The sequence below is a fragment of the Marmota monax genome, unplaced genomic scaffold, assembly GCF_021218885.2.
Source record: "Marmota monax isolate L192 unplaced genomic scaffold, Marmota_monax_Labrador192_F-V1.1 WCK01_AAM20220418_F8-fsc00003, whole genome shotgun sequence".
Lineage (NCBI taxonomy): Eukaryota > Metazoa > Chordata > Mammalia > Rodentia > Sciuridae > Marmota > Marmota monax.
In genome coordinates, this window is record NW_026694084.1 from 25,737,512 (window position 1) to 25,755,302 (window position 17,791).

At 40.9% G+C, this 17,791-nt stretch overlaps 1 protein-coding gene across 1 annotated transcript in view; it reads left to right on the forward strand.

Moving 5' to 3' along the window:
• The window catches only part of Deptor (DEP domain containing MTOR interacting protein), a 136,031-nt gene that overhangs the window by 63,720 nt on the left and 54,520 nt on the right, over positions 1-17,791 (forward strand). The window contains exon 4 of the mRNA XM_046464978.2: positions 9,052-9,230. Within this exon, the coding sequence (XP_046320934.1) occupies positions 9,052-9,230 (179 nt within the window). The remainder of the gene's footprint in view (positions 1-9,051; positions 9,231-17,791) is intronic.

Sequence of the window (17,791 nt, forward strand, 5' to 3'; positions counted from 1 at the left end):
AATTGAGCCGAGTACAGTGGTACATGCCTGTAATCCCAGTGATTTGGGAGACTGAGACAGGAGGATTGCAAGTTGGAGGCCAGCCTCAGCAATTTAGTGAGTCCCTAAGCAGATTAGCAAGACCCTATCTCAAAATAAAAAGGAGTAGGAGCACTGGGGAGATGGCTCAGTGGTAAAGTACCCCAGGGTTCAATCCCCAGGACCAAATAAACAAAAAATTGAGATGATATGTATGTGTATATATATATATACATATAAATACATATATATATATATATATATATATATAGCCTTAGGACTTAATCAGGTTATTTAAAGCGCAGTTGCACTATCTCATTTTTTTTATACTATTGATTGACTATCCAGGGCTACTCCATCTTTGAGCTAAAGCCCCAGCCCTTTTTATTTCTTATTTTGATACAGGGTCTCACTAAATTGCTGAGATTGGCCTCAAATTGGCGAGCTTCCTGCCTCAGCCTTGTGCATCACTGGGATTACAGGCAAGCCCCACTGCACCAGGTCGTTCAGCACCTTGATGTAAATGAGCACCGGATGCCCCTCTGCCTTTCCCTCAGGCTGCTGCAGCCCCTCATCCCACAGGACTGATCACAGGGAGCTGGACCTCAGCCCTCCTTTGTCCCTGAAGCCAGGTTCCCTTGCCTAGTAAACATCCTGTGTCACTGCACCAGCAGCCCTTGTTTTCAAAGACCAGCTCAGATTTCTCCAGGGAAGGGAAAAAGAGAGGGAAGAGCATGAGGAAGGGATACAGAGAAGGAGTCTGTGCGTGTAGTGCGGAGAGGGGTGAAGGGAGGAGCAGAGACTTGGTGGTGGAGTGTGGAAAGCTGTTTTGCCCTCCCCGCTTTGCTTTTCCAGTATGCATTGCTTTTACTCATAAATATTAACGGAACAGCTTTCTGTTTACTGGTTCTTAACCTAATTATCATGAAAATTATATCAATTTATCCATATAACATCTGTTTTACAGATAATGGCATAATACTTAAAAATACCAGTACTTGGGTAAACGTGGATATTTTCCTGTTCATCACACAAGTCAATATTAGATGTTCAAAACTCTTTGTGGGGAGCATCCACATCTAAATGTATAGTTTAAACTTTGGAAACTAGTTTATTATATTGGGTATAGAAATATAACCCTTTTTTTTTTACAAGGTGTAGTGGCACACCCCTGTAATCCCAGCAGCTGGGGAGACTGAGGCAGGAGGATCCCAAGCTCAAAGCCAGCCTTAGCAACTTAGCTAAGGCCCTAAGCAACTTAGGGAGACCCTGTCTCAAAATAATAAATAAAAAGGGCTGGGGATGTGGCTCAGTGGTTAAGTGCCCCTGGGTCTAATTTCCAATACCAAAAAATGAAAAAGAAATATAACAATTTTTACTTACATTTTGTCAGGAACCACACATCTGGCTAAATATAAACTTAACCTTAATTTAACTTCTTGATTGATAACATTTTTCCCAGTTATAAATGTAGCACATTTTCTTTGGGGCAGAATTTGAGTAATAGAGAACTCTATTTGGCAAAATTATCCATAAACCACCTTCAATCTTTGAGTGAATTAATTTTTAAGTTTTAAAGCCAAATAACAGTTATCATGTATATAAATAATTGATTATTGTATTAACTCATGACTTTTTAACTCTTTCCCTAGTTTCCGCTCCTGCGCACCATTCCCATATATTCTCATTTTATATAGGGTCTGTTCATATCTTTTGAATTTTTTTCAATGTACAACGAGATTGCTATCAGCTTGTTTCTATTCCTGTACTGGCACCTAAATGTAGCAGTTCCTTCTATTGTATGCTGCCTTCCCTTTGGTTAATGTGAGTCTGGGAAATCTGACTCAGATATAGATGCAGGAAAGGTTGAAATCAGTTCACATGTGCAATCAGCCTGCTGAATGCTTGCAGGAGACAAGAATGATGAATGCCAAAACATGTGTAGAAATGGTTCTATACTTTGAGGAGGAATTATTGTTCTTGTCTATAAAAATAATACAAAAGCTTCATTTATTTTGATGCAAAGAAAGTTTTTAAATCAAATAATGGCTCCATCTATAAAACTTATATAGTAGTTATCATCATTGTCAACACCATCATCATCATCATGGCTAAAATGTATTCAGTGTTTGCTGATGTTGTGTCAGGCATCATGATTTTTATGTCTCATCACATTTAAGCTAACAATTCCCTGAGTTGGCACTATTATTACTCCCATTTTTAAAAAATATTTTTTAGTTGTTGATGGACCTTTATTTTATTTGTATGTGGTGCTGAGAATCCAACCCAGTGCCTCATGCATGCTCTGCAAGCTTGCTACCACTGAGCCACAACCCCATTACTACTCCCATTTTACACATGAACAAAGAGAGTTAGACAGACAACTAACAAGTGTGCAGAGTTCAAATCTGTCTGATTTTAGACCATCGTACATGTGGACTCGTGGACTGAAATGTCATTATGGAACTAAGGACTATACAACTGTTCATAGCAGCATTATTCATGATAATTAAAAATGGGGAAAAAAAACCCCAAATGTTTACCAGTTGATGAATGGATAAGCAAAATGTGGTATACCCATGAAGTGGAATATTATTTGGCAATAAAAAGCATAGTTGGTACAATGCAGATGGTCCTTGTAAACATTACGCTAAGTGAAAGAAGCTAGTCACAACAGACCACATGTGGTATGAGCCATTCAAATGAACTCTTCTGAAAAGACAGATTCAAAGCCAGAACACTGATTAGTGTTTTGTCTAGGACTGAAGAGATGGGGAATGACTTAATGGGCTTAGAGTCTCCTACTGGGGAGATCAAAATGTTGTAATGTGGATTGTGGAGATGGTGGTAAAAGTTGCACATATATTTTTTAAAAAACCACTGAATTGTGTACATGAAGTGGATTAATTGTATGGTGTGTGAGTTATATCTGAATAAAATTGGGAGGAGGAGGAGTTGACATCATTTCATCCTGGTAGCCTCTGCTTCCTCCTCCTGAAGCTCTGTGGCACTAGGTAGGAAGTCCAGGCTGCCTTGCTAGGCAGAGGAGCACCACAGAGGCTGACCTCCAGCCCTGGCCACCCTCTGCATGCAGTTGTGTGTTACTCCAAGCCAGAGCCATCCAAAACTAAAAGATGATTGAATGATGGTTGTTTAAAACCGCTGCATTTGAGGGTAGCTTGTTATCAAGCAAAAGAGGATGGGGACCCACTGTAAGTCAAATTCTTGCCTTAACACTGTGACTACATAATAGTAACAAAATCAAATCCCAAGAAAGACTGGGCCTTAAAAAGGGGAACCGGGATGGAGACATTTACTTGATTAAGGGGAAATGAAATAAGGAAGAGTCAAGGGTGGTAGGGCATGTTTTAAATGGCAAGCTGAAGCCACCCAGGCTGCCTGCCAGCTGCTCTCTTTCCTGAAGCTCGCCTTGGCAGAAGCAGCTAACCAGCTACTTGTCCAGAGTCTACCATCTCCTTGGCGGGAACTCTAGAGGACTGGCAGATCTTGATTCTGGAGGGAAAAATGACACAAAGTAACCCCATGCACTTGTCCTCCAAAACCCTGAAAGGAGAATCCCTGAGCTGCAAGGGGCAGAGTCATTACAAGCAAGGCTAAAGGCCAGGAGTCTGTCTGCAGTGGAGAGTGTCAGCAGTACAGACTCATTTCCCCCACCCACGGTGCTGGGGATCAAATCCAGAAATTTATGCACGTTAGACAAATGTTCTACCACGGAGCTACACTCCCCCACTGGAACTCTCTTTATTCGCCTCATCTCCAAATAGAGTCATCCTAAGGGGGTCATTTTATTTCTTTCTTTATTAATACATGTGCTCACTGTGTTGTCCAGGGTGGCCTTGAACTCATACTCCTCCTGCTTCAGCCTCCTGATTAGATGTGATTGTAGGAGTGCCCCACTATGCCCAGCTGTAGGTTTCTTAGGGGGAGTCCTGGGGATTGAACCCAGCAGGGCTTAACCACTGAGCTTCATCCTCAGCCCCTTTTTATTTTTTGAGGCAGGGAATCTCAGTTACTTGGGAAACTGCGGCAGGAGGATCACAAGTTGGAGGCCAGCCTCAGCAACTTAGACCCTGTCTTAAAATGAAAAAAAAAAAAATAAAGGACTGGAGATATAGTTCAGTGGTAAAGCACCCCTGGGTTCAGTTCCCAATACTCGCCCCACCAAATGGATGATGATAGGAAATGCATAGAAATGAGTTTAATTTATTCATTCAACCAAAATTTTTAGTAAACCTATTATGCTAGGAAACAACCATAAACTACATAAACAGGGTCTCTGCTCATCAAAAGCTTACAGTCATGGGAGCAGGCGATTCCCCAAGGGCTCAGGAAGTGGCGTGGTCCAGATTTGTAAGAATCAGAGATTTCTCAGAAGATATAATGTTTATAATGGCAAAACTGAGGCTAGTTTTCCAATTGTTTTTGCTCCATTCTTTGAAGGTCAAAGAAATGAAGGAAGGGTGGTATTTCTTTTTCTTTCTTTTTTTTTTTTTTTGTGGTGCTGGGGATTGAACCTAGGTCCTTGAGCATTGCGAGGCAGGCACTTAACCAACTGAGCTATATCCCCAGCCCCAGGGTGGTGTTCCTTATTGGGACATGCACATATGAATCCTAGATTCTCATCACCAGTGCAGGCTTCTAGGTCTGGCCACATGTGGCTTTTTTTCTGTGCAGTTTATTTGCAGCACCCTCCACCATTCGTTATCTTGCCCTCAATACTTTCTGAGCTGTGTGATGTGTTCCTGTGTGTGATGTTCCACATATTATCGCCACCTTCTGTTGATAGGAATGTGTCCCAGTTATCTATTCCTGCAAAGCAAATCACCCTAGAACTTAATAGTGTTATGTTTTTCTGATTCTATGGGTTGGCGTGGTGGTTCTTCCAGTCCTTTCTCCAGGGCTTGCTCCTGGAGGGTCGGCAGGTCCAGGATGGTCTCATTCACATGTCCAAGAGTTGGTGCTGGCTGTTGTCTGGGCACCTTGGGTCCCCTCCTTGGGCCCTCTCCTTCTCCAAGAGGCCACCTGCTCTCTTACATGGTGGCACTGCAATGGAACAAAGGAGGAAGCTGGCCAGGCCTCTTAAACTTCACCTTAGAAGTCTCTATAATGTCACTTCCACTGCATCCTGTTGATCAAAGCGAGTCTCAAAGCCAACACAAGTTCAAGGGAAGTTGAAACAGACTCAGCCTCTTGATGGGAGACACAAGGCAGTCACAGTGGAAGGCAGGTGAGAGGAGCTGTGTGGCCTCCGTGCACTTGATCACCTATAGAATGCCTTCATGATTCTGACACTTGTGTTGCCCTTCACCTTCTAAGAAGAGGCTGGCCAGTATTATATTAAATAATACTTAAATAGCTCTGAGCTCTTATTGCCCACCCCAACTCAGCTGTTATTAACTCCAGGCAAGCAGCCTAGTAACTACTTCTCAGTATGAACAAAAGTACAGAAGAGGATTGACTTAGAGAGGGATTTAAATAAGAAGTGTTTAAATGAGATCATCCTGAATTAGAAGATTTTAAATGAGAAATTGTAGCTTTTATAAATTCTCTTTATATAAAATTATATTTATATTCTTTGAACTTTTAGAGTCCCCCCCCCCCAAAGACTTTTGATGATAGCAGCAACCCAGTGAGAAAAGTAGAACGGGCGTTATTTTCCTTATTTAATATGTGTTTGGAGGACACCGAAGCAGTGAAAAATGGCATGTGGCAGTCTGAATTCGGGTCCCAAGACTGCTGCTTCCTAATCCTATGCCCTTCTGTGACTTGTATTTAGCAAACTTCCTAATTCTTCTGGGAAGAGCAGAGGGAGTTTGAAAGAGTTTCTCTTTCCATCAGTTCATAGCCTTTAGGAACAAGGTTGTCATGTCCTGGTGTGGGCATGGGGGGGGGGGTGGTTACTTAAGTAGTGCAGGCCTTGGCATTTACAGTGTCTTTTGCATTATAAAGTCATTTACTCACATGTGATTGTTACAACAGCTCTGTGAAGGTGCCATTGTACTCCTGAGGAAAAGGAGTCTGGAAAAAAATAAAGAGGGCTTGCCTGATGTCTCAAAGCTGCTAAGTGGAAACCTTATCTGATTCCTAGACCAGTGTTCACTCTGTAGCATGGTTGGGCTGTAGGTCAGAAAGCACCGAGGATGGACACCATGTGGCACTCAGGTGTACTGTGCAGTTATCCCTTACAGTGAGGGCTGTTGCGTGGTTTTCCTCATCTGGATGAGAACTGCATTTTTCTTGTGTAGATGCAGAGGAAGCTGGATTACAAAGATCTCTAAGGTTTCTTCCTGCTCTAGAGTGAAGTGGTTCAATTTGTATTGCATATTATTGTTTGAAAGGAAACGAAGCTTTTTGAAAGAAAGACCAGCTTTCATATGGAAGACAGAAATTACCAGGCACAGTTTTACAAAAGAAGATGATACAGCCTTGTGTTTGGTATTTGACCTTGGTATTTGACGAGATTCTGTTTTTCATAAAATTTTGTGGATGAACATGGACCCTACCCTCCTGGAGCTTATATTGAGTAATCCTTAGTCTGGAAATCACACGAAATGCAGGGAAAACAATGAAAAGATTCTAATAGAGACCTGTCAATAAAGATGTGAAGGATAGGAGTTAAATAAGCATGAAAAATGGAGGCAAGATGGGGAGACGCAGGAGGGAACATTCCAGCATTCAAAGGCCCTTTGGAAGATAGAGTATGGGATGTCTGCGGGACTAAAAGAAGGCCAGTGTCCCCGAAGAAGTGAGAGTGATTACTCATTTAATACTGGGGATTGAACACAGGGGTGCTCTACCACTAGGTTACCTCCCCAGCCACTCTCCACCACCATCCTTTAATTTTTTTTTTTTTTAATTTCAAGACAGGGTTTCAGTAAGTTGGCCAGACTGTCCTCAATCTTGTGATCCTCCTGTCTCAGCCTCTCAGATCTCTGGGATTATAGGCTTGTGCCACCATGCGTGGCTACAATGATTCTAGTGAGACAGAGGGCGGGATTTTGCATGCATTATAAGCCATGTAAACGACTTTGGTTTTTATTTTAAAGGCAATGAGAAGTCATTGAAGTATATTTTCTTATTTTTTCTTTTTGGTTCTGGGGATTGAACCCATGTACTTTACCCGAGAGCTACATCCCCAGCCTTTTTTTTATTTTTAATTCTTTTTTTTTTTTTTTTTTTTTTGCAGGGGTAAGAGGCTACTCTTTATTTTTTATTTTGAGACAAGATCTTGCTGACTTGCTGAGGGCCTCACTAAGTTGCCCAGTCTGGCCTAAAATTTGCAATCTGCTTGTCTCAGCCTTCTGAGTGGCAGGGATTACAGGCATGTACCACCACACCCAGCTCACTAAAGTATAATTTCAACAGTGGCAGGACATTATCAGATTTGAATTTTTGAAAGATGATTTTAATTACCATATCAGGATGTAGGTATATAAAGTTGGGTTGAGAACAAAAGCAGATAGATAGATACTCTAAGAAAACACCGTCATTATTTCAGTTAAAGGTATTGGTGTTTTCGGCTAAGGTGGTGGCAATGCAGAAAGAGAAGACCTAGACATACATGAGAGAGATTTAGGAAATAAAATCTGCAGTTCATCTGACAGATTGTGGGGGTGGGAGGCTGGTAAAGATGTAGGTATTGGGGCTTTTTTTTATTATTACTTTTTCCTGTTCAGAGAGTGGAAGCACTCACTAGCACAGAACCTGGTTGGGAGGAAAAGACAGGAGCTCAATTTTTGTTAATTTTGAGGTGTCTTTTCAGCATTTATATGGATGCAAATAACTGGAGTTGGGTGTAGAGACCCTGTCTGGGGATGTATATTTGGGGATCTTTGAGGCACAGATAGTAACTGAATCTATAAGGATGTTAGAGTTCACCCAGGAGATTATGGAATGAGAAAAGAAGTATTTGGGGTTTGAATATCAAATGATTCCAGCCTTTACATTAATGCATAATGTATTATTCCAAAACTTAAAAGTTCAGGGAGATGAGGAGAAACCAACACAGATGTTCTGAGAAAGAGGTGGGAGTGGAGGAACAGGAGAGGAATATAAGTGTGTTGTCACTTTAGCTGGAGGAAGTGGTCAGTAGCATCTAATGGTACTTATGTCAACCTTAAAGAAGACTTAGATTTGTGTTACATTGTGTCATATTTGCATGCATAGGAGAATGCTGATGGCCCCAGTGAAGCGATTTTGAAGGGCAAAATCCCAAGGAGTAGAGAAATGCTTAGGAAGCAAGTTAGGTGAAGATAGGAAGATTGTAAAGGACTGACTTATGTAGCAATCTTAGCTCAGGCTACTTTAGCAAAATTACCATAGATTTGGGTGGCTTAAACAAACAACAGATGTTTGGGAATTTCAAGATGAAGGTGCCAGCAGACCCTGTATCTGATGAGGGCTTGCTTCCTGGTTTGAGGATGGCTGTCTTGTCATTGCATGTTTGTATAGATAGAGCAGAGAGAGAGAAGCATGCTGTCTGTGTCTCTTCTTGCAAGGGCACTAATTCCATCATGAGGGCTCCAGCCGCATAAACTACCTTCCAAAGACCCATCTCCAATCCATCACATTATGGATTATTCAGCATATACAAAGAATTGGTGTGTGTGTGTTGAGGGGGGGTTACAAACAGTCTACAGCAGAAATCTTGTTAGCACAGTGATTTGAGAAATGGATTATGTCTTTAGGAAAGAAACACTAGCCTTTTTAGAAAGGTGGGATGGGGCTACTACTTTGCAAGGTGACTATCTTGCATATCATCTATGAATGGTAAAGTCTTAGATTTTATTTCCATTTTTTTTTCCCTTATTACCAGAAGAAAATGCATCTGTTCACTTCTGAAGCAGATCCTCTCTTAGAATTTACATTTGTGGCAGCACATGACAGCCAAATCTGTCTGTCTGACAAGTGCTGTGATACTTCACAGAAGTCTATGATTTAGGATTTCAAATGAGCTATGCTCCTTTTGTGTTGGTTTGCTTTATATTTCTTTCCCCTTTTTTTTTCTCCCAGGCTGATGGCCCCGGAAAACACACTCTTACAACCCAGGGAAGAAGAAGGAGTCAAGTATGAGCGTACCTTCATGGCATCTGAATTCCTGGATTGGCTGGTTCAGGAAGGTGAGGCCACCACAAGAAAAGAGGCTGAGCAGCTTTGCCACCGGCTTATGGAGCATGGCATCATACAACATGGTGAGTGTATTGATTAGCATTTGCTGCAGTAACAAACAACCCCACAGTCTTGTGATTTATAACAACAAGCACTTTTTTTTTTCTCAGTCATGGTTCTTTAAATCTGTTGTACCTCTGCTTGGGTATAACTTGCTTGTCTGTAAGCTGAGAGTCAATTTCAGATATGTGTATCATGCCTTCTTGTTCTGGGACACAGTCTAGAGGAACATCCACTGCCTGGGGTATGTTGTTTTTACAGATGACTGCAGAAGCTGAAAAGGACAGGCAGATTCTTGAGATGCTTTCAGAAGCTTCTACTCAGATGAGAATGTAACATCACAAACAACTCCATGGCCTAGGGAAGTAGATATCTTGGGAGGAGAAAATGAAATTTTTCTGAACCATGATACAAGTAGCCACAGTGAAGTGTTAATCAAAAGAGACTTCATAAAGTTTTCATTTTCTTTATAGGGCTGAATCATAACAATGCAGTATAACCTATTGGTTCAGAGCTGTATCAGTTACCTTTCGCTACATGACAAATTATCCTAAAATTTAATACATAATGTATTATTCCAAAACTTAAAGTATCAAACAACAATAACTTTTATTATCTCACACAGTTTCTGTGGAATTTAGGAGAAGCTCAGCTGGGTGGTTCTGGCTTGGGTGCCACCTGAGGTTAAGTCAAGACATTGGCCAGGGTGATAGTCATCTGAAGACCAGCCAGGCTGGAGGACTCACTTCCACAGTGATTCACTTGTTGCCAAACAGGTTGGTTCTGGCTGTTGGCTAGAGGCTTTAGTGCAACACTGTGTGGACTTCAGCAAGCTGCTTGAGGATTCTGGTGACCTGATAGCTTGGCTTCCCCCAGAGAGGGAGGAGCCAAGAGAGTGAAAGGCAGAAGCCACAGTGCTTTTTCTAACTGAGCCTTGGAAGTCAGACTCTGCCATTTCTTCAATAGTCTATTGGTTACATGGTCAGCCCTGTTCAGTGTGGGAGAGGAGGCAAGGATACCAGAACACAGTGACCACTGGAGCCATCTTGGAGGTGGGCTGTCGATAATCATAGCCTCCCAAATCCCAGCTCCACCATTTACAGCTGCTTACCTTCCCCTGTCTCGAAAATTGGGATAACCTCATAGGGTGGCTGTGTGAATAAATGGATAGATGTAAAGCACTTGGATCAGCACCCTGCTCTTAGTAACTGCTTAGTCAGTAGCTGTAAGATGGAGGCTTGGGGCTGGGAGGAAAGAAATCAGAACAGGACAGCATTTTGCCTATAGGCAACATGAGAGGTGATCCTTGAGTTACTTTTTCCCCGCTTCCTTCCAGGCCTACATAGGATTTCTATTCCAAGATTAGGAATTATAGGCTTGAAATAAACTTTAGAAATTATTTGGAGCAATGTTTTAAAACATGCAGATTACAACCCCTTCGTGGGTCCTGAAATAAGTTTAAAGGATCATTTCTAGCATTAAAAAAATTTAAAAATAATATAAAATAACTTTAAATAAACTAGGCTCTTTCTAATCAAAGTATGGTCCATGAACCTGCAGTATCACCTGGGAATGTGATGGAAAGGCAGAATCTCTGACCCTACCCAAGTCCTGCTGAATCCGATCTGAATTTTAAGATGATCACAAAATTAGAATGTATATTAAAATTTAAGAGGAACCAAATTTGATTTAACTAGAAAAATAATAGGGTATACTTTATAAAATAAAGATAAATAGTTTTTGCAAATTTTATTTTAGATAGGTGTACACTATATAAATATGTAGATAGTATAGGTACTGCATGTTCTGTAGTATCTACATTATATGTATATGTACTATCTATATAGTATATATATAGTACAATATAGATATAGATATTTATGTAGTATTCAAGCATGTATTGAATTGCAACCAAAAAGCACCGTGTGTTGGGGTCAAATGCTTGGAAAGCCACTGCTATGGAGGCATTGACTGGAGTGGCACTGGGTGTATCCCAGGTGCTTTGCTCCCATGTGCTACTGCCACACTGAACTCACAGCTGTGGATAACCTGCCTCCAGTGGAGCTGAGTTCACTGAGGGAGGGAAGATGAAAAGAAAGCATTGTTCCAGTATGGTCCCTGGACTTCAAAGGCTCAAAGGCTTGTTGGATGAGAAGATGGTTATAGAAGCAATTAGAGGACAGTAGAAGGTGTACCATATATTTTTTTCCATTTGTTTATTGATTTTACATGGTGCTAGGCACTGTTCTAATCATTTTACCCTTTATTAATTTATTAAAACTGACAAGATAGCTATTAATCTTTTAAATATTATTTCATTGTGGTAATTAAGAACACTTAATGTGAGATCTGTCCTCTTCTTTAAGGGTATAATACAGTATTGTTGACTATAAGACAGGTATTCTTACTATCTCCATTTTATAGATCAGGGAATGAAATCACCAGTAGGTTATATAATTTGTCAGAGGCCATTCAGTAGTAATGTCCAAATGGACATTACTGCTGGTAGGTGTGAACTTGGAGTTGGTTGGAGTGATGGTGTTTTCCCGGTGAGCCATGGTATGTTTGAGTTACAATTGGTTCTGCCATCTTTGCTCAAGCAGAAAACTTCAGGTGATAACCAGGTTCTGTGAGAAAACCAGCCTCTTGTACTATGATTATGACTTCTCTCATGACTCATACTGTGCATGAGAGAAGATAGAGGATGTCATGAATTGTTTCCAGATGACTTCAAAGGAATGACTAATTACACCTCAATTACAATGAATTTTAAATGCTACAAACATAAGTGCCATAAAGATGCAATGCAGGGCTAGGGATGTGACTCAGTAGCAGAGCACTTGCCTAGCATGCACAAGGCCCCAGGATCAATCCCCAGCACCACAAAACACATACATACATACATACATATAATGTAAAGGATAAAGTTAAGACTTTGATAGCAGATCTTAACCACATCAGTTTGCATTCCATGATTTTAGGAGCATTGAATAGTCTGTATAGCAGCTGGACTCATTGTATACAGCACAGCAATTCATTGCTGGATTGCTAATTTAGAGTTACAGAAATGTAGCCATCATATCTGTATATGTTAGGGCTCATGATAAATACCAGTTAGTGTCTTAAACTAAGTGAGACCCTGTCTCAAAATCAAAAAGAAAAGGGGCTAGGGATGGAGTTCAGTGGTAAAGGGCCCCTGGATTAAATCCCCATTACCAAAAAAATAAATAAATAAAAAGTGTTTTCATCAATTGAAACCAGTTGGTATAAAAATCAGGCCCACTTATGAAACCTTAACTAGCTTCACCTATAAATGGTGAATGACATTCTATTATCAAGGCAGAATTTGTTAGTCATGTAATTCACTTGCATGCATATTTATGTTATGTGTTATGTCTGTGTGGATATATGTATATACTAATTTTTGGTACTGCAGATTGAACCCAGGATGGCTTTTCCATTGAGCTGTATCTGTAGCCCTTTTATTTTCCGTTTTGAGACAGAATCTCAATATAATCTTGTCAAATCCTCACATCAATTCTGTGACATTGATATTACTATGACAGTTTTACAGGAAGAAATCTGAGGTCCAAGCCTTTAACATCTTTTTCCCAGGGTTGCTTTGCTGACCAGTCCCTGCTAGGCATCCATGCCTTAGAAAGAGGCTTGCCTATGTCCAGTAAGCATGTAACCAGGTGTGGCTGCCTGGCACGGTGGCAGGAGCAGTTTTTAGTACAGTGTCTAACTCTGATGGCGTTCAAATGCTAGCTCTTGTATATGATCTGATCAATTCCAAATCATAGCTAGTATTTATAGAGCTCCTACTGTATGCTAGCAGTCACTGTTCTAAGCCTCTATGCCTTTACTCTTTTATTTCTCTGCATACTGAGTTAGTTATCATAATCATTTTCATTTTGAGATGAGGTTAAGTAAACTTGCTGAAGATGAAAGCTAAAAAGTGATAGATTCAAGATTAGGGATCAAGCCAGTCTAGCTTTGGAGGCAAACTCTCAAATACTAAAGAAGATAGGGTGCTAAATGTAAGTCATAGGGCACTAGGGAAAAAAAAATTCAACTTTTATTATATTAGCTCGCACAACCTGGCAGAGGTTGCAACTATAAAATACCGTTAGCCCATAAAATCTAAAAATTCCCTTTCTCCAAACAATGACTAGGTGCCTTGAGATTTTTGTGTAACCTTTGCAAATGGGATGAACACGCTTCTTTACTCATATTAGATACCCACTACCCCCAGTGCCTTAGCTGCCGTCCAGCTATGTCAGCCTTAAAAGGAGGGAGATGGAAACTGGATAATCATGTGGGTAAACTGCTCACAGCTGCAGCAGCTGGCCCTGGAAAATCAGGCTATTGCTGCTGTGTCCAGGCATATAATTTTCTCTTTTAGAACTTTAGCTAGAGCACTTCAACAATTTTAACTCTCCAGAAAGCCCTCTTTCTTTTTCTTTTGTTTTAAAAAATGTATTTAGATAACATTGTGCAATACATAAAGTAGTTTCATGTGAATTAATTTTTCCAATCCCCCTGCTGCCCCAAGGTAGTAATGATTATCCCTTCCCCTGGTGGAAGAAGGTTGCTGAGACATCTACTCTGAAAGCCATAAAGAACTTGGGAGGATAGATGCTGTCAGGAAAGGACCGAATGAAGGAAATAGAAAGCAGAGGCAGCTCAACAGTAACCCAGGTTTATTCAGGACAGAGCTGCAGTTGGGGGCCCAATGGAGACTGAGATCTGTCTTCCACTGAGGTAGTGACAGGGGAGTAAAAAAGGAGGGGATTTTTGCAGTTAGGCCTTTACCAGGGGGTTGTCAGGGAAGAGTCCATTCAGGTGTTTTTCAGGATTTCTCAGTCCCAGATAACAATTTCCTTTCTTTGCATGATAATGGAGGATTGTCTGGAGGACTGGCCAGGCTGCCACCACTCTGGTTCTAAGATTGAGGCTAAATTTCCAAATGGCATTGCCTGTGTCAAGTTCATCTTAACAAGTGCTTGATCCTGACAGGAATCAATGGCATCTTTCCAGTAATCAAGGTCATTGACAGGGTTCAGCTTAAACCTGCCTAGAGAAAGACAAATAATGAAAAGAAATGAAAAAAGGAGAGAGGGAAGGTGGGAGAGAAGATGGGAGGGAAGTAGAAGGGAGGGAAGGAAGGAAGGACTGATGAAGGTTAAAGGTAAGATTGTGTAGGGGAAGAAAAATAACTTTCTACCCTTTGTGGGTTTTTTTTTTTTTAAACTGAGAATTGAACTCAGAGGTGCTTAATCACTGAGCCACATCCCTAGCCCCCTTTTTTTTTAAAAAATTTTGAAACAGGGCCTTGCTAAATTGCTGAGGCCTTGAACTTGAAATCCTCCTGCCTCAGCCTCCCGAGTGGCTGGGATTATAGCCATGGGCCACTGTGCCGTGCTCTTCATGAGTTCTTCACTGGATTCTTGTAACAACAGGAGAAAAACAAGTTTAGTAACATGCATACCTCTTGTACACATGGGAGATAACCCGGAGAAATGAGTGGACTTCTAGAGTAGATCTCAAAGGCATAGTTTAAACTTTAGACCTAAATACCATCCTTATCTGAAACAAAAGAAAAAGAAAAAAAGAAAAAAAAGGCAGTGAACACCTGGCTAAATGAAAAGGCCAGGCTGTAGAGCCCGTGCAAACAAAGTAAGGTTTGTTCAGTAGATTTAAACCCAGGCCTTCTCCATTGGCTCAGAGTCCCTCCTGGCTTAGTCATCCTTCCCTGTGCAGAGGGAGACATGCTTGTGCTTACACATGGACGGTTCTTTTATAAAGGGACAGATTTTCCCAGCTACTGCTGTGCCTGCTGATCCTAAAATAACTAACTCAAAATAATCCTCATGGCTGCCTCTCCCTCTGGAGATGTCCTGCATACTCCCTGGAACGCGTGCGTCTTCCTTGCTTTACTCCCAAAGGCCTGTCTGTCTCCCCCGCTCCCCACCTCCACCCCTTGATTGCCCCCATTCTCCCTTGAATATGTATCTGCTTTCCTAACTAAACCTCTTTCTCTGCCTCTGGGGGAAAACAAAATTCTCATGTCAGAGAGGCATGTTCTGAGGTGGGATACTGTCTCCTGCAGTCATATTTTGGGATAGCATATTGTTTCCTACAGTGGTATTTGGGGATGGCATTTCCTGAGCATCATCAGTCGCAACGTGCCCAAGCCACTGAAGAGAAGCTATTCTAACACTTGACAAAATGGTGAGAAAATGGTAAAGGAATCTTTATTCAAGACTCCTGCAACGGAGGCATTGTGGTAGGGGGGAAATGGGTTTAATTCTGAGCAGAAAAGGACAAGTGAGGATTTATAGCATGATGACGGAGTCCCTGGAGGGAAGATCACTAGGAGGAGACATCACTAGGAAGGATTCTTACTAAGCTGTCCTTCCAGGTTGATTTATTTATTTATTTTTTGGTACTGTGGATGAAGCCCAGTGGTGCTCTACCACTGGACTGCATCCCCAGCCCTTTGTATAAATGTTTATTTTGAGACAGTATCTCAAAATAAAGACCAGTTGTCCAGGCTGTTTTGAACTTGGAATCCTCCTGCCTCAGCCTCCCGAGTTGCTGGGATTCCAGGTGTGTCCCACCTGGAAGGCCCAGGGTTGTTGCTAAAGGCAGGCCAAGGACTCACACGTCAAAGATGGGAGATGAGGACCATGAAAAGATACTTCAGATACCAAAGGTGGGGGATTCTTACTGAAATAGTTTAGCAGGATTCTTCGCTAAGACTGGGATGGGCCAGCCAATGACAACAGGATAGGGATTGGGAGAAACAACAGCAGGGTCAAGGCTGAGTAGAAACAGGGTTCAAGGAAGCCCGACTGAAGTTTGGTGGAGGAGAATTTTTGTCAGAGCTGACCTATCCTTGCTTGCCTACCTGCTCTTCCTTTCCACAAGGCCCTCTTACTCAGTCTCTTTCTTTGGCATGTGGTGACCTTTTGCCACTTCCACTTTATATATATTAATTATCCCTTGACCAAAATGCTTAGGACAAGAAATGTTGCAGATTTCAGGGTTTTTGTTGTTGTTTGTTTGTTTCTGAGTTTGGAATATTTGCATAGACTTTATCAGTTGAGCATCTCTGATTTAAAAACCCCAGTCCCTAATGTGTACACACACACATACACACACACCAAAAATAAAATAAAATAAACAAACAAACAAAAAAATCCAAAATGCTCTGAAATTCAAAACTTGATGCTCAAGGGTTTCAGATTTTTGAAGCATTTCAGATTTGGGATTTTTAGATTAGGAATGCTCAACTTGTAATAGCACTCAGTAAAAATGTATTGAATGAACAAATGATAATATTGACCTTTTGTTGAGAACTTGACATTTGCTAGGCACAGTAGATGTTTATACCAGCTAGAGGTCTTTGAATATAAGCTGTCCCAGTCATCCCAGAGTCAGTTAAAGAAAACACTGAAAAAGCAAGCTACTCTAAGAAGAGGAACCAAAGCAGCTACCAGGAACCAGTGTCTACGTGGTAGTAGTCTATCCCGCCAGCCTCCTATGGCCAGATAAATCTGCTCTGTTTTCTGTCTGTTCAATTACTCTTATGATGCAGATTTTCTAGAGAGGAACCCAATTGGCTGATTCTGGCTCACTTGTTCCTCCTACCCTTGGTCCTGAGTAGGCAGGACACTTTGATTGACAGACCTTCTAAGTGGGATAGATGGAGTAGTTGCATCAAAACCAAAACAACAACAACAACAAAATGCAAGCTCTGTTACTACAGGGAAATGAATGCTAAGCAGGTGAGCACAGCAGCAGATAAGCTGGTTTTAAAAAAAATTTTTTTAATTACATTTGGCTCTAATCTTGACAAGCAGTCAATACACCCGATACTGTCAGCTTATTTCTTTTGATGAGGATGTTGAGGAAATTGCAAATGATATAATCATTCTTACCCCCAATATATTAAACTTTGAATTAAAAAAATTAATAATGGGTAAAATATTTTCTCATTCTACTTTCAATATTTAATGTTTCAACCCATAATCAGCCACTATAATCTAATTTTTATTTTCTCAATTTAGAATTTCTGGGAATTTTCCACTGTTCTCCTTCATGTGTTTTGGCTGTTTGCCTTTTTATTATAGCTGAATCCAAAGCAGAAAGCAAAATAGACAGCCAGAAATTTGTTGTAATATAAATATAAGAGAACAAGGTTGCTTGGAAAAGTCATGCACCTAGACTTTAGCACACATTATAGTGTTGGTTTTGGTTAAAGGAAAACAGACCGGTCACTGTATCAGATCTTAACTTTTTACAATGTGTGAAAGGACTAAAAGGTGCCTACTCTGTATAATTGTCCAAAAGAAAAGTGGTATACATGAAACAGAAGTGTTTCTTTTGTGAAGTGTCATAACTGTATTTCTTTTCTCCTTGACATTAGTATGGTTTTGTCAGGGGTCTATAAATTGATCCTCTAGATTCAGATCATGTTTGGCTCTCAGGCCTGTGTGTCTGCCCTTTCCTGCCTTGCCCCTGACAGCTTGTCACCCAGCGTCCCCTGCATTATGTAGTTCTCAGTTTACCCAACCAT